This window comes from Camelus ferus, chromosome 4 (genome assembly GCF_009834535.1).
Source record: "Camelus ferus isolate YT-003-E chromosome 4, BCGSAC_Cfer_1.0, whole genome shotgun sequence".
In the NCBI taxonomy this organism is placed as follows: domain Eukaryota; kingdom Metazoa; phylum Chordata; class Mammalia; order Artiodactyla; family Camelidae; genus Camelus; species Camelus ferus.
The window spans coordinates 33,403,182-33,419,978 of NC_045699.1; the positions used below are offsets into that span (position 1 = coordinate 33,403,182).

Sequence of the window (16,797 nt, forward strand, 5' to 3'; positions counted from 1 at the left end):
GGCAACAAATGGTGGGGGGTGGGGGGGTGTACACACACAGACAGACACACTCGCAGCGCCCAGCCTCCAGTTTCAGCGCTGGCAGAAGATAACAATTCTCAGCTCGCCTTTCCAGGGTTATTTTTGTCTGGGGCTGTTCGCTGATGGCAAAAGGTTTCAGCCCCCTCCCAACTCCCTCCGCTATCCTTGTTCAAAAGAGAAACTGGTCCTTGTAAACCGCTCACTCCCAGGGAGGCCTGGAGGCAGGGCTGCGGGTGGGAGGGGAGAGGGGCTGCGGGTGCGGGAGAGGACCCCAAATCCTGCTCAAGCTCTCACCACCGCCAGGCTGTTTTCTAGCGGAGGTTGTGCCCGGGGGAGACAGGATCACGGGGGAAGGCTCGGGCCAGGCTCTAGAGGAGGCGACCCCGGGGTCGAGGTAGCTGGCACTGGGAAGGGGTTTCCGGGACGCCCCCAAAGTGAGTTCAGCTGGGAGAAGAAACTGCGGGCACCTCGGGCGCTCCAAGCGGAGAGGAAGTTGGGCGGGAGCAAACTTTCTTGGAAGGTTGAGACCAAACTCTGAGGGGGCAGCGAGGGGCCGCGTGCAGAGGGAGGAGTTGTCAGTGCGGCGGGAGGGCGCGGGGCGCACGGCGCGGGCGGGCCGCGGAGGGGCCTGGGCGCAAGGCGGAGCCCGGGCGCGCCGCCAGGCTAGTGGGGGGCCCCGGCGGGCCGCAGATTCCCTCTGGCTCCCGGAGCCGCGGCAGGACCGGCCAGGAGGCGCCATGGAGGGGAGCCCCATCCCGGTGCTGACGGTGCCCACGGCGCCCTATGAGGACCAGCGGCCGGCCGGCGGCGGGGGGCTGAGGCGGCCCACCGGCCTTTTCGAGGGCCAGCGCAACTACCTGCCCAACTTCATCCAGAGCGTTCTGTCGTCCATAGACCTGCGCGACCGCCAGGGCTGCACCATGGTGGTGGGCAGCGACGGCAGGTACTTCAGCAGGACGGCCACGGAAATCGTGGTGCAGATGGCTGCGGCCAACGGGGTGAGTGACCCGGCCGCCCCTCGCGACCCGCGGCGCCGCCGCCTGCCCCCTCCACCAGCCCGGCCCTGGCCGAGCCCCGACTCCCACCACGCTCCCGGGATCGCCGCTCCCCCAGGTCCCCTCCGCCCGCGTCCCGCCAGCGCCGCTCCCCACAGCCTTCCCGGCACACCCGGGACACTCGGGCTGTGTCGCATCTGCCGCCCAGAAAGGCCTTAAGGGTTCCTCGCCCTTCGATTCCCGTCGGGTATCCCCTACCTGCCACATCGCCCTGAACTCTCCCCAGGACTCTACCCTTGCCTCGCACCTGCTCAGGGTTCTTTTCGACTTTCTCTTTCTCAGCCCTCGAACAGTATTTGCTCTGACAGCTTTCCCTACACTCGTCCCCAAACAGACTTCTTTCCTAGGATACCAGCATAGCTCCCCTCGCCACCCGTGTCCTATTTGCAATCATCTTCCACCCTAAATCTCGGCTCTGCCAAATTTAACAGTGGTTGTCTCAGAAAACTCTCTCTCTCTCTCTCTCCCTTCCTCTCCTCCTCCCCTCTCCCCTCTCTCCCTCTCTCTCTCTCTCCAATGTTGATCCCTGACATATTTGGCAAGCCTGGACCCTGAAGGTATTTAATATCATTGGTTCGTTAACCCTGTGCAGTTATTTCATGATTGACTTGATTAGGGAAGAGATGGGGCGGAGATCCATTTGAAAATATACAGCCTGGGCTCTCAGTTCCCGGGAGGCACATCTCTAAATGTTCAGAAATGAGATTTGCAATGCCTTTCTTAAAGCAATTCCCAACTTCTTTTCAAGATGCCCTTTGGCAGTTGACAGCATTTCATGCCTCTTCTCCCTTGCAGTTTTCATTCTCATTTTCTTTCCCTTCTCCCACGACCTCTGCAGTCTTCTTTTACAGTCTGAAAACTCAGACCTTGGGTTTTTCTCCTTCTCCCTCCTTTCTCCTTATCGTACAACGCATCTTTTGGTATATCCCTATACCCTGATTTCCTCCTTTCCAAAGCCAAAAGCATCTCTAGAGGGATACCTAACTTCAAGAGTCCTTGAGTTCTCTGTGGAAAACGTTGTCTAAAAAAAGAATTTCTGCCTTGTTAACGCATCAGATCCACACACATAGAACTTTTCTTTAAGTGAAACCTCTGCAGATGTATAAATGAGTGTGACCCTTTGAAAAAGTGAAACTAAACAATTATCTGGCTTTTGAATTCCCTCCCTTCTTTCCAACTCTCTTTTTTATTTTCTCATTTCTTGCTTTAAAAAAAAAGGTTTGAGGTTGTCCATGCTTCACATTTGTTTACTGTAATTTCCCCTTCTCAGTGTTTCAGGGATGGGGAAAGTTGTTTTTTGTTTTTTGTTTTTTTTCAAATAACCAAAGAGCAGTTGGGAGAAGCAGGGCCTGGCTGGGGGTGGGGATGAGTCGGGTGGTAGAAGTGTGATCTCCATCCCCAGCAGATGATGCTGCTGGAGATACCAGACTTGTATTTCTCTCTGGCTCCTCACTTGGGATTGGTGAAAGTTGGCTTGAATCAGGGATTTGGAGAGAGGCTGACAAATGGTCTTTTACTCTTGTCTGACAAAGCTGTTCCGGGGAAATGATGGAGAATAAGGAGACTTGGGAGAGCTGTAGCCACTGTCACACTCCTTCCTGGGCCAGTTTTCCCAAGGAGTGAGAGAAACATAGCCTCTACCATATTTATTGCAGCTGAGGATGTTTTTGAAGCTACAGTTGTTGATTTGCTTGGGCAAATTATTAATATGCTTTATTATTTCTTGGCACACTTTACCCTAAAGACTCTTCAACCTCTTAGTTCAATAGGTCTTTTCTGATAGACACATTTTAGTAACTTTAAGAGTGGTGCTTATTTTAGGAGATAGTTAGCGTATGTTAATATGTGCTTCAAACAGAATCCAATTTAATCTAGCAGTTACTGTGAAGGATGGGATGGCAAAGTCCACATAAAAGCCTCAGCTCTTAAATAATCTGAAAATATTAGTTCTAAGATGAATGGGCACCAGGGAAAGGGATGGTCAAATTTTATGAAAATTCTAAACAGCCATTTTTCAGCAATCTTTTCCTCATTTTGTTCACCTTCTTAGGAGCTTTTGCTAAAGCAAAGTGGATAATCAGAAGGCTGGCTTGAGGAGAAAGGTGCTTTAAAGGGACCACTGTAAACATGGTTGGTCTCTCATGATTGCAGATTGATGGGGATGCACTTGCCTCCTGACCTGGCCTGCTGATATGCTCATGAGTGGGGAACTTTGATTCGAAATGCTTTGGCCTTTTTTGATTTCCCATTGGATATTCATTAACAGGCTAGAAAAATAGTAGAAAATAGAATTTATTCTCTTTGAACTGACTTGAATCTAACTGGGTAGGGTGCATTCTTTCTCTCTGAAAAATCTTGCTTTGAATTGATTTTTCTGTAAAAAACTGTAGTTGCTGTTTGATTATCTAATTGTTGGAGAAGAACAGAAGTTTGGAATTTCTAAAATGATAAACTACACTATTAATGTTTTAATATCTCATAAAGTTGAAATAGATTCTCAAATATCTGTGCAATTTGGGAATTTAAATTTTTTTATTATAAAGTTATGGAATTTTCAAGCTTTCAGAAAAGTGGAGAGAATAGATCCATATGCTCATACCCTAGATTGTTGACATTTTTCTGTATCTGTTTTATCTTTATGAGAGCTAAAATATTTTAAAGCACTTTAAAGAAAATGTGATTTTACCCCTAAATTCTTCAGTGTGGGTCTCTTAAAAAAAAAAAAAAAGGACCATTTTCCTTGATAATTACAATAACATTATCATTCCAAGCAAAATAAAAAATGACTTCTTTGTATCATTTATTGATACAGTCCACACTCAGATTTCCTCAGTTATTATGAAATGTCTTTTCTGGCTGATTTGTTCAAACTAGTTTCTTCTGATGAAGGAACACATATTACATTTGTCTTAAGTCTCTTTTAACCTAGAAAGTACTTCCCTCTTTATTCTTATTTTGTTAGTGATATTGATCTGTTGAGGAGACTAGTTTGGTTGATTGTCCTGTAGAATGTCTCTTGCACCCCTTTCTGGAATTTTCTGATTACTTTTATGGTGTCATTAAACTTTTCGCTCTATTCCCCATTTGTGTGTGTACTAGAAGTTAGTTCTAAAGGCTTAATTAGATTCAGGTTCTTTTTTTTTTTTTTTTTTTTACAAGATTATTTCATAGGTGATGGTGTAGATGGTGTATTTTCAGTTGCTTAATACAAGGAAACATAATCTCTGGTTGTTCCACCCTTTGTGATGCTGAGATGATTATACAGATATGCTGGTATCGTCCATTATTTTTCCCTTTGGGATTACCTAGTAGCCTGTGCAGCAAGCTTTGTATCATGTGAATAGTCAGTTCCTTTTCAACCTTTATTCAATTATTTTAGCATTTAGCATTAATATGATACTGGCTTGAGCTGATTATTTCATCAGTGGTTTCAAAATAGTGATTTTCAAATTCTCTAATTCCATCTACATGGTTTAGCTGAAATTTTTCTATAAACTGGGCATTTTCCTCACTGCTGAGCTATTTGATTATCCTGTAATATCTTCTGGAAAGGCAGGATATATGTTTCTTTCTTTCTTTTTTTTTAGTTACCAATTTTCAGAGTAAGGATTTGGAGAAATAGCCACCTCCATTGGCGACACATGAATTCTGTTTTGTTTTGCTGTCACTCTTTTGAATATCACTATGGACTCTTGTATTTTTCTATAATCAATTTGAATAGATAAGTGAATAATGAAAGGTACTTTTTAAACCTGTTTTTGTGGTTTTTATGTGACTATGTGAATTTGTCTAAAAGATCCCCAGAAGTATTTCATCACTCTTTGAAGATTCGAACTATATCATGCTAAAGAGCAGAAGAAAAGTAACTACTAAGTACAAAGAATAAATAGTGCTATTTAAATGAATTGTGATTAAAATTAGTTTGTAACTAATTGATTTTTTTTATCCTATTTCTATTTCCATCTGCTTTAGATCCTCCTCAGGGGTTTAGATCCTCTATCTATCAATTTATTCTAATGTCTTAAAGAGTTGAAGAGCTAAATACATCATAATGTCTGCAAGAATGCCTTTGCCCTTCTCTGGGTGGATCCGTCTGTGGCCAATGGCATCCCTCTTTCTTTCTCTTCTTTGTTATAATCTTTTTTAGTCCTAAACTACCTTTAATATTGGACAGATGATAGCACTGTGTCTGCCTCAATATGTTGCTGAGTTTTTCTAAAGTCATCTTTCTCTGAATGATGACATTTATCAACACTGTCTAACAGAACTTACTATGATGATGGAAATGTTCTGTAATCTGCACTGTCCTAGCCAACAAAGACGCATGACTGTTGAATACTTGAAATAGTAGCTGATGCTGTTGGAGAACTGAATTTTACATTTTATTTCATTTCAGTTAATTAGAATTTAAACTGAAATAGCTGCAAGTGACTGCTACCGTACTTGACAGCACAGTTCTATCACAGCCCAGTTTTATAACAGCATTTAAAATGTGTGTAGTTTTTTTTTTTTAATAGAGCCAGACAACCCAAAGCAACTACAGCTTAAATAAAAGTAGGTCACCAAATACTACAAATACCTAATTGGCAAACCCAAACCAGATTTCTTCATGTGATAACCACACTCTCTTTTGACGTTAGCCCAGGAGGCGACGAGGTGTGGTAGGAAAAGCATTGTATCAGCAACTGGAAGGCTTGCCTTCTTTTCCTCCCTTTGCCATACAAGCTGCAGTGCAAATGCTTTGGCCTCTTGAAATACATAGAAACCACTTACTTTACCATCTATAAATTGGGGATGACAGCATCACTGAATTATCTTGAGAATCTAATGAAACACTATTTACGAAAGCATTTTGTAACGTCCACAGCATTAAGAAATGCGAAGAGTATTATTATGGTCACTTGAATACAGCTCAGATAATAATGATTTGACTGTGTGTATGGACTAAAACAAGTTAGAACTCTGTTACGAGTTTTAGCCAAGAGAAAATCCGTTTGTAGGCTAGCCATGCATTGTGCTGGCCATATGACAGTCAGCATTAATGATAATAATATTGGCATACAGTGCAGCTTACAGAACTCAAGATTTTCTCAATGCATCGCCAAATCTTTTAGAAGGAGAAAATGAAGTGAAATGACCTGAGGAGAGCTGGGTCAGCAAGGGGCTCAGGCGGGCCCTCTGGAGAGATGCTAGCACAGATTGTATTTGATCCCAACAGGTCACGAAGAGGTGTTTGCTCCAAAGAATGAGAATATACTCACCTTGGCATTTACAAGAACTATCTGGGGAACAAATTTTGGTTTGGTCCCAAAGACGGGGAACATATATTTAGAAGAGAAGCAGAGCAGCATATGGTGGCAGGTGGGAAGCAGGAAAGAAGAAAGAAGCAAGACAGGGAAATATGTGCTTCAACACGTAAGGCTTCTCTCCTGAAGTGGATCTGGAAATCTGGGTGTGGCTGGCTCCAGATCCTGTCTCTAAAAAGAAAAAAGACCCAGGTGGTGATAGCTCTGTATTTACTACTGGTGTTCACTACAGAGTAGGTGAGTGGGATGGGCTGCTATGGCCCAGACATTAGAAAGGACTGGTTTTTATTGCATTAGAAAAACCCAAAAGAGCCTTCCATAGCTTTGTTCTGTCTTTTTTTTTTTTTTTTGTATGAAAAGAAAATGTTTTATTATATAACAAGAGTTAAAGTTTGTAAAAATCTGTATCAGAAAAACTGAATGCCATTCTAGGCACAATGAGGAAGCTTCTCTTCCAAATCCTCATCCCTGGACTGTGGAAATGGGAAATCTATCATGTGAGCAACAGCAAATTTTAGGGAGCCCTTGGTTCCATCCATTTCCCTGTATGGATCAGTTCATTCTTGACTCCCTTAGCCTCAAGTCTTCATTCACATTTTTATGGGGAAGTAAAAGGAGTGGGAGAGGCTCTAAGAACAGCTGGGTCCTCCCAGTTGCTGGGGGTGGGTTATTTTAAGCTTTGTTTAATGTGTCCAGAGACCCAGATGGCTTTTTTTTTTTTAACTAAGCTGCTTTATTAAATCTTGTGATAAAGCATAATGATGTTTATTGAGAAGACAGATACACATCAGCAACATTATATTTGAAACTTAGCCTAAGAATCTTCTATAAAACATCTGTTCTCTTTGAGCTCTTAGTGAACTCTGGAAGTTTGCTAGTTTCTGTACAGCCTTGAGGAATAGGAGTTGGAACCTATTTTGGGGGAGTCTAAGCAGAGGTATTGGCTTCACCAACCTTAACCTTCATTTTCTGGGTCCTGGCCACCCTTCTGTTAGACAACCGTGACATGAACAAACACTGTAATAAGATTTGAATAGGATTATTTGGGTATGATAGGCAGCAAAAAAAAAAAGTCTAAATTTCCCAGGGATTTTAAAATTGAAGGTAAAAATCTTGAGCTGCAATGTCCTTTGTTAGCCTACAGCCTTGACAGTTAATTGCAAACACTCAAGATTTGGCCAATATGCCTTTACTGTTTATACTTGCGTAGCCAAAGGGAAAGTTTTAGTTTCTTTCATCTGACTTGATTCTCATTAATTATGAATAGGAGGATGTCTAGGATATATACAAGACTTGTTAAAAAATCCACATTTTCTGAGTCTTTAAATATCTTTCATCTCCTACATTGTTAGTGACGTCAGATTTGGAGTAATGCCTTTATTTGTATGAAGAGAAAATTTTCAGGAACATTCAATCCCCAAAGAAATTCTTTTTCTTGGCATAAGGTCACAGAAAATTCTTTCCCATTCCACATCTCTACTAATAGGTGTTTTGTAAAAATAGAATAATCACTGCCTTTCTATTGTTTTCCTCTAATAAGAGTCTGGTATTGTAGCTAGGGGTATCTAGTTTTGTATTTAGGGATTTATAATAAAAAGAGAAAAGAATTTGAAATTCGAGGACCAAAGTTTATTCTGCTTGACCAAAGACCCCACAAAATACTGGGAGGAGAGTTTTAAAACAAATGGTGACTATCTATAATATATGAGAAGCTTTTCCAAATCAATAAGAAAATTCATACAATTTAGAAGAAATACTGTCAACAGCAACCACAAGTGCATGAAAAGGTGATCAACCTAATTAATAACCAAAGAAATACAAAAACAATTCATTAATTTGAAAAAAAAACAGAAAATACTTAGAGCTGGTGTAGATGTTGTAAAGTTGTCATGTTTGTACACTGTTGGTGGAAGTTAAACCAATACAAGTTTTTGGTCGGCCAATTTGACAGTATGTATCTAAATTAACAGAATACTTGTCCAATAAACCAGGAATCCCTTAATCTAAGAATCTGTCCTGTAAATTTTCTCTTGCAAATGCGGAAAAGTTTACCAGTATGTACAAGAATACCCACTGCAGCATTTTGCTGAAGAAAAACTTGGAAACAATTTATATGTTCAACAGTACAGAACAGGTACATAATTTATGAGACAACCATACCAGGAATGCATTAATATCCATAAACAAAGGAGGTGGATCTATATGTGACATGAGAAAGGTGTGGATGATAGTTTGTTAAGTGGAACAAAGCCATTAGTAGAGGATCATGTGTAGCACGATCCCACTTTTGTGAATATAACATAGACATAGAAAATAGGGCCGGAAGAACATACTCCAGACAGTTAACAGTGAATGTATCTGCAGTATGTGAGTGGGTGTGGTGGGGGGAGGAGAATCCTTTCCTTTTCTACTTCATATACTTCTCTTTATTAAGTAATCACACACATATGTATGCATTGCTTTCATAATTAAATACGTCACTAAAGAGTAGGGAAGGAAAAGGAGAAGCTCTGAATTTGAATAATGGCACTACCATTTGCAGCTTTGTGACTGTGGGGAAGTCACCTCATTTTCTGGGGTTTGTTTCCTCATTTATAAAAATCAGGAAAGTTCTAATACTTGCTTCCCACATCATCCAGGGTTTTGGGGAGGATTGAATGAAGTAATGGATTATTATCAATTATTTTATTGATTCATATAACACAATTATTATCAGACTCTTTTCCTCCGATTAAAATAAAAGAAGGACATGTGCAGATGTGCTTTTTATTCTCTGTAGCTGTACTGGTCAGAAGGGGCCAGCTGATGTGGTGCTCACAGTTGCTTTGGTGAGACCTCCTCTTGACTTTCGGCACTTCCTCCTCGCTGCTGGCTGAGGCTTGGGTGGTGGCTGCTGAAGTCGTGATCCTCTCGCTCCTCCCAGCACGCACGCGCACGCACGCACACGCACTCATTCATGTACGCATAAACACAGATGCGGACACACCCTGTCATGGTACTTGGGGTGGCAGCAGCTGCCCTGGCAAAGACTTCAACTCAACATAAAGGACTTACATTTGTATTGTCCGTGTATTATCTCCTGTTACGAATTAGCTGAGTCAATGCTATGCTTTTCAACCTGAAACCTTTCTGAGGCTCAGGCTGTGTTAAGAGCAGACCCACCCCTCCATACCCGCTCCACTGCCCCCAACCCAGGCCAGATCTTAATCTGCTCATTTCATGAGGATTTTCAAGCCTAATGGACTGGGCCATGTGAGAGATTACTGAGAGGAACAAACCAAGCAGAGGCTAAGCGTCTCCACGCTCATCTGCCGAGTGGTCTGAAAACGCACAGCTGCAAGCTCTAGCGATGCTTTAAAGTATTTTGTCAGGATGTTTGTCAGGGTGCCTGTTCCTGCAGCCCTGCTGAATGTTTGCTTCAGAGGCATACTCTTTTTTTGGACAGGATCTCCCAAATGTAAAGTGACAGATGCTAATGTGGAATATAATACAGAAGACCCAGCTTTGCTGTCATAAATAACAGTAAATTGTTTAATCTTGCTGAGTTGTAAATCTATGATTGCCAGAAGTCTTTAGTTCACTGGAACATAGTCTAAGGGGTGGGGACACTTAGCAAATGGGCAGTAATTATCTCCCAACCAGATAGATGCTGGTCTGATGGAGTTTATTTAAAGATCCACATAAATGTATTTTAATTGATTGTGACGACTACTCAGAGAAAAACACACAGCTATACAGAAAGACTGAGATTTTTCTGGGAAAAAATACACACACACACACACACACACACACATATTATTTTCTGTCTACCTATAAAATTACCAGATGGAAAGTGTTCTGAAGCATTTAGATACTTTATCAAGTAGCATATGTGTATGCACATGTGCACAGGACACCCCCTCCCCAGAGATACATCTTCTTCTCTGGATATATTCAAGAAGACAGTAGATCAGAGTCCCAGATGTCAGAAATCTTCGAAGACAGCATAGAGTTGAAGGAGGTAACTAAATGTTCCCAAATGACCTATGTTTCTATGATAACAAATAGAACTTGTGCTGGAGTCAGATGGACCGATAGTAAGGAGTGTAAATAGTGTAAACTCTGCTGTTCCAGGCAGGAATCGCTCTTGCATGGACAGCTCTCTGCTGTGAGTTCAGCATCACAGGTAAGTCAGCAGCCCAGCCTGGGACACACCAGCGGGTGTACACGTCAGAGGCACAGATGGGGCAATGAAAGAAGATCTGGGCCAACACAAGGAAGGATACAGACGAAGTCCTGTTACTCCTCCCCGTGGGCTTCGGCAGTGTTTTAGTGAGCAGGTTTGGAGGTTAAAGAAAAAAAGAAGACATACTTTTGAAGGCATGTTACAATTAATTTTCTATTTAATTAGCAGCAAGCTACTTTCAGTTTAATCTATTACAGTGTGGGTTTAGTCCTCAAAGATTTTTTTCAGTTTCACATATAAAAACTTCAGGTAAAAGAACACTTTTATTTTGGTCAATAAACTGTGGGACATTTAAATAATGGAAGACTATACAGCCGCTAAAATCATGTTGTGGGAAAATATTCAGTGACATAGAAAAATAGACTCCAGGGAGGGGCTAGATGGGTTAAGTGAAAGATGTAGGCTCCACAAAAATCCCTTTTGTGGACGTATGTGAGTATGTAAATGGAGCAGAGATGGAGAGGGAGAGACGCCAAGACACACAGACAGACAGTAGACACTGAAATGTTGGGTCATGTTTAGTTCACAGACGATTTTTCTTTTCTCCTTGCTTATGTATACTTCCTAAATGTTGTGTAAATGTAAATATATATGTGTGTGTATATATATACATATATATTTGTAATTAGAAAATAACAGATTCATTCAATTACTAAGGATTAGACATTCATAATTAAGAATTAAGAAATGACACCCACAAGGAAGGTGAGGGAAGTACACTGAGAGTTTATTGGGTACCAGACACTGAACTGGAGTTTGGCTATGTTACTTTCTTTCACCTTTTATCTTTTAGGAAACAAAACTTGAGATACAGAGGATTCAGGATCTTGTTCAAAGTCACATAGCCAGTATGTGGCAAGTCTGTTTTTGCATCCTTTCCCAATGAATACCAAAATCTCAGTCTCTCAGTATCTCAGATACCAAAATCTCAGTCTCTCTTTATAGCTATGTGTTTTTCTCTGATAGTCATCATAATCAATTAAAATACACGTATGTGGATGCCAGCTGGTATCCAGTTGAGTTGATCACCTCATAAAATTGCAGCAGACAGAGCCCTTTCTTGTTTCTGCAAGCCAAGTTCTACATCTTAAGGTAAACATTTCAGGATTTTCAAGCACTGAATTACCTAGTTACCAGTAGGGACGTAAGTTCCAATCTCATCACCCCCATTTTGCAAAAAGGCAAGCTAGATTACCGGATCTTATCAATGAAATCTTGAGAATTGCTGGGCTGATTGAAGAACAGAACTTGGGTCAGTCTTCTAGATGCCTGTGACTTTTATGCACCTGTTCAGATGTTAGGAATCGAATGTGAAATCCACCTTGTTTGTCTCTAATGAACTCTCATCTTTCCTTCCAGACCCTAAGTGTGTGTGTAAAGACTTCCAGGGGAGCAGGCAGCTGAGGATGAGCTCGGGTGCTCCCATCTGGTCTCCATGTAACAAAGCGTATAACTGCACAATTATCCATGTGCAAATGGAGAAGTCCCTTGATGTTTGGATAATCACATCCATGTCTTGAGTTTGTTATTTCTCAAAATTCCACTTAGCCATCTCCTGCTTACTCATGTGCAGCACTGGTCAAGGGCTGGCACTTCTCTCTGACAGCTGGGACTGAGGGACTGAAGCCCTACCATCCATGGCAGCTTGGCTCTAGGTTTTTTTGGTTTTTGTTTTTTTTTAAATGAGAAGATGAGAAACAGGCATCTTTGTGTATATGGCTTTCCGTGCACTTCGTAAGTGGATGTGGCGGTGGCTGTGTGGTCCTTTACAGCACTCTCTCTGCCAACCATCAAGGAAGTCTCTGTTTAGGGCTCTCTTCACTCTCTCTCATTCATTTTGGGAATCAAAGGGAAATGACACAGTAAAAGGAGGATATTGTAAAATGTCATGCTTACTTTTACTTTTCTCTCCGTGGGACTCTTTTTGTTTATAACTTATTTAAAGCTAAAAGGAAATCCTAAGAGGGAAATCTTATTTAAGGGAGTTCACACATGAAAACAATCCTGCTTTCATTAGTGTTATGTTACTGGGGGAATGTCATTTGGAATCAAAATTATGCGTCCACTCTGAGATTCTAGCCTGAGGGTTTACATTGTATATCACTGCTCTCCAGGACTTTAACTTGAGCTAATTAGACACTGAACTAATATTAAATCTAATTTAGAAGAGTGGTTGGTTGTGTTCTGAAAAGTGGGGGTCATCAGAAATAAAATAATTTAAACAATTCACTGTTTATGGTAAAGAATAGACATGCTGGGAGAAAGCTGTCTGAAATAAAATATTCTCTTTTTCGGAACACTGGTCTGTGGCATAGGGAGGGGCATACTGTTTCCCTTGGCACTTGTTGTGCCCATTCATGGGGGCAGTAAACAGTGATACAGTCCAGGTGAAGTTTAAGAGTTGGTGGAAGGCCCTGGCAACTAGTTAGGGAACAGACTCAGAGCGATCACAAGTGACTGCACTGTGGGAAATGCGGGCTCCCTGCTACATCCTCCCTTCCCCAAGCACACTTGGAAGTCATGCCTGGGTGGGGACAAGTTCACGCTGGGCCTGGGTATCTGGGTATCTGGGAGAGTGTGTGCCTCACATATGTGTCTGCGGGCACTGGTGTGACAGAGTTCTCATGGTTACCTGTGGACCCTGGGATCTGTACCCATGTGCCTTCTAGGTGTGTGTGTAAGTGACAGTGGACTAAGCCCACCCGGGTTGGGGCACCTTCTGCAGGGCTGGGTGGGGTTCCCCTTCCTCTGGCCAAAGACAGGCTGGCATGGCATGGGAGCGGCAGTCCTTCCAGTATGCCTTTGGGAGGGTTGGCCAGGGAGCAGCAGAATGCCATGGCTCAGACCTCCCCAGGCTGTGGTCTGGGTTCCACCCAGGAATAAAAGTCAGATGTTGCCTGCTCCGCTGCTACAGACAAAAAACTAAAGCTACTTATGTGAGTAGACCATCTTTTCCTTGCAAGGTGGCAGTCTGCAACATTGGCAGAGGGTAGTTTTCCTAAGACTTTTTCAGAGAGTGAAGTGGTGGTTTAGGGATAATCCGTGATCTACAAATGAATTTTAAATGTAGGGGATAGGGGAGGGCATTTGGTGGAGGCAAGAGCGTGATGTATATTATGTTGAATTTCAGAGTTTCCCTTTATACAATCTCATCTAAAGTGAATTTTCATGACCCTGTGCCCTTTCAGCTTTGCAAATGAAGTCGTGAAGCCTCAGAGAAGTGATGTGATTTGTCTTAGGTCGGGGTGGAGCCAAGACTCACATCTTGATCTTTTAACTTCAAGTTGGGTAATTTTTCTTTATACAGCAGGGCTTCCATAGCTTTTCTGACCACATTTGCTTTAGGTTAATTGGGAGAGGGAGAGTTCACAGAAGAGGAGAAAACAGACATACCAAGAAGGTGATGTGAACACAGAGGTGGAGTTTGGAGTGAGGGTCAGTCTCTGCTGTGGGCAGATGGGGCTCTCCGCAGTGGCTGTAGGCAGATCAGCCTTGGTAAGTGGAGGTCCATGCGTGACCTCCCTCCCTGCCACCATGGCCGCTTTATTCACGAGCCCATTGGACAATGACAGGAGTGGCTCAGGGAAGTGGCTGACATATACACTTGTTAATAAAATCCTCCTCTGCTGAGGTCACCTTTTGGTGAGCATTCACATGGGACACAAACGTCTTCACGATTTTCCACCGCTTACCTTCAAAGCCTCATCTGTCACTCTCCTGCATTTTTTGCAGTACTTGTCGCCTCTCAGAAGTCCCTCAACTGGAGTTATGTGTAGTGTCCAGAACTACCTCACTTTACGGGTATTAGTGGCTTAACGAGCAGGTCCACCCAGGTAAAACTTCCAGATAACTAGAATTTAATCTTATGTTAATCCTCCAATTATAACTAAAATGTTTCAGGTTGAAATTTTATTCAAATATATTTTCTCACTTTTAACCTTTTCCAAAGAGTTCAAATTTAATAAGACAAAATGTATCTATAATCTCTCTTATTTAACAAATAAACTGTACATATTGATTTCCCTGTTTTTCTAAGTGCTAGCCCCAAAGTGTACGTGGTTGTACATTGTTATGATAGCATAAAAGTTGTTTAGATTTCAGCATTGTTGACTTAGCATTAAAGCGTTGACTATGTTCCCTTTCTACTACTAAAGAAAATGCAGGTTGTTTTAGCAAATAAACCTGAAATGTAGGCAATGTTTATTGCCTTAAAAACAATAGAAAGTGATTTCTCACTCACATAATAGTACAATGTGGGTGTTGCTGGGGGGAAAGACCCTTGTCCATCCGGTGAGACAGGGACCCAGGTTCCTTCCGTCTTGTGGCTCTGGCATCTCCTAGCACCATGTGGTTGCTTGTATTGAGTCTGTGGAAGGGTAAATAAGCAGCGAGGGGAAGGCCTATCTGCTTCTTAACATCCTTCGCTTGGAAGGAACACGTTACTTGTGTTTTCATTCTCACACTAGTTTATTACTCATTGTGAAAACTGGTCGCATGACCACAGCTAGGAGCAAAAGTGGTCTAGAAAATGTAGCCCTGGCTGGGCAGCTGGTCCTCAGCAAGAACTCTGCCCTGTAGAAGGAGGCCATAGCTTTCTGTGGACCAAGTCTGCTACAGCTCTACCAAATTCATAATTGTCCTTTTAGATGACTGAGGAATATTCTATAAGTTGATACATCATACTTTATTTCATAGGTTTTTCATTGTTAGACATTTATAAAGATTGTTTTAAATGTTTCACCTCTAATGAATACAGCTGTAGGAAGTGTCAACACATGCACAGCTTTTTCCTCTTTGAAGATTATTTCTTTAAGAATAATTCTGAAAAATGGGAGAGAGGGAAACTTATGAACAAATGTTACAAATATGTTTCAGATTCTTGAATCTACAGACTTACTCCTTGAGGGTAATGACTAATTTGTATCCACTGCTATATCTGCAGGATCTTCTGCATTGCCTGTTTCATGATAGTACTGGATAAAATGAGTTGGATTACTAAATAAATTTTATTTATTTTATTTTAAAAAATTTTTATTGAAGTGTAGTTGATTTACAATGTTGTGTTAGTTTTTCAGGTGTACAGCAAAGGAATTCAGTTACATCAGATCGATCTGTCTATCTATCTATCTATTTACCTATCTATATCTATATATATCACATTCTTTTCCATTATAGGTTATTACAAGATATTGAATATAGTTCCCTGTGCTATACAGTAGGTCCTTGTTGTTTATTTTGTATATAGTCTTGTGTATCTGTTAATTCCAAACTCCTAATTTACCCCTCCACCCGTTTCTTTCCCCTTTGGTAATTATAAGTTTGTTTTCTGTGGAATGATTACATAAATTTTAACAAAATCATGTGGAACATGACTTATCATGGCCCTGGATAATGATATGAGTGTAATTATTGTCCTATGTCTTTTCCATCTTGATAAATGGTACTACCACCCATAAAGTTATTATAGCTAGAAGCTGAGGGTTGACTACTTTCTTCACTGCCCCAGTTTGAGTTATTTACTTTTCTGTGTAAGAAATATGACAAAACTTAGTAGCTTAAAATAACAACAAGTATTTATTATTACTCACAGTTTCTGTAGGATAGGAGGTGGGTTATTCTGACTTGGTCACAGTTGCATATTTGGTGGTGGCTTTGTCACATGAGAGCTTAAAGGGCTGGAGGATCCAGTGCAAGATGGCTCACCCACACTGCTGGCAAGGGGGTGCTGGCTTTTGGTGGGAAGCCTCAGTTTCTCTCTATACAGGTGGTTACACAGGCTCTTTGAGTATCCTTGTGAAATGGTGGCTGGTATCCCCCAGAATGAACAGTCCAAGAGTGCAAGGCAGAAGCAGAAAAGCCGTTTATGGCCTCACCTTGAAAGTCACACCAACACTTCTGTAATGTTCTACTAGTCATCTAGATCTGCCTTATTTAGTGTGGGAGAGGGCTGCACTGAGGCATGAATGCCAGAGGGCAGGGGTCATGAGGGCCATCTTGGAGGCTGGCTACCACAGCATCTCTCTTCCAGTTTATTTGACCCACATGTCCTGTTCATTCTCCTTCCAAACATATATTTACCTATAATCACTTCTCTTCATTTCTCCTGCCTCTAGTCTAGTCCAGGTCACTCTAGTCCACACTCAGCTCTGCTGTGACAGCCTTTCATCTGATCTTCTTCCTTCTGTTCTTG

At 41.8% G+C, this 16,797-nt stretch overlaps 1 protein-coding gene across 1 annotated transcript in view; it reads left to right on the plus strand.

Annotated features, from left to right (window-relative positions):
- Positions 1 to 273: 273 nt before the first annotated feature.
- The window catches only part of PGM5 (phosphoglucomutase 5), a 160,123-nt gene continuing 143,599 nt past the window's right edge, over positions 274 to 16,797 (plus strand). The window contains exon 1 of the mRNA XM_032477784.1: positions 274 to 1,019. Coding sequence (XP_032333675.1) covers positions 759 to 1,019 — 261 coding nt within the window. The 5' untranslated portion in view covers positions 274 to 758. The remainder of the gene's footprint in view (positions 1,020 to 16,797) is intronic.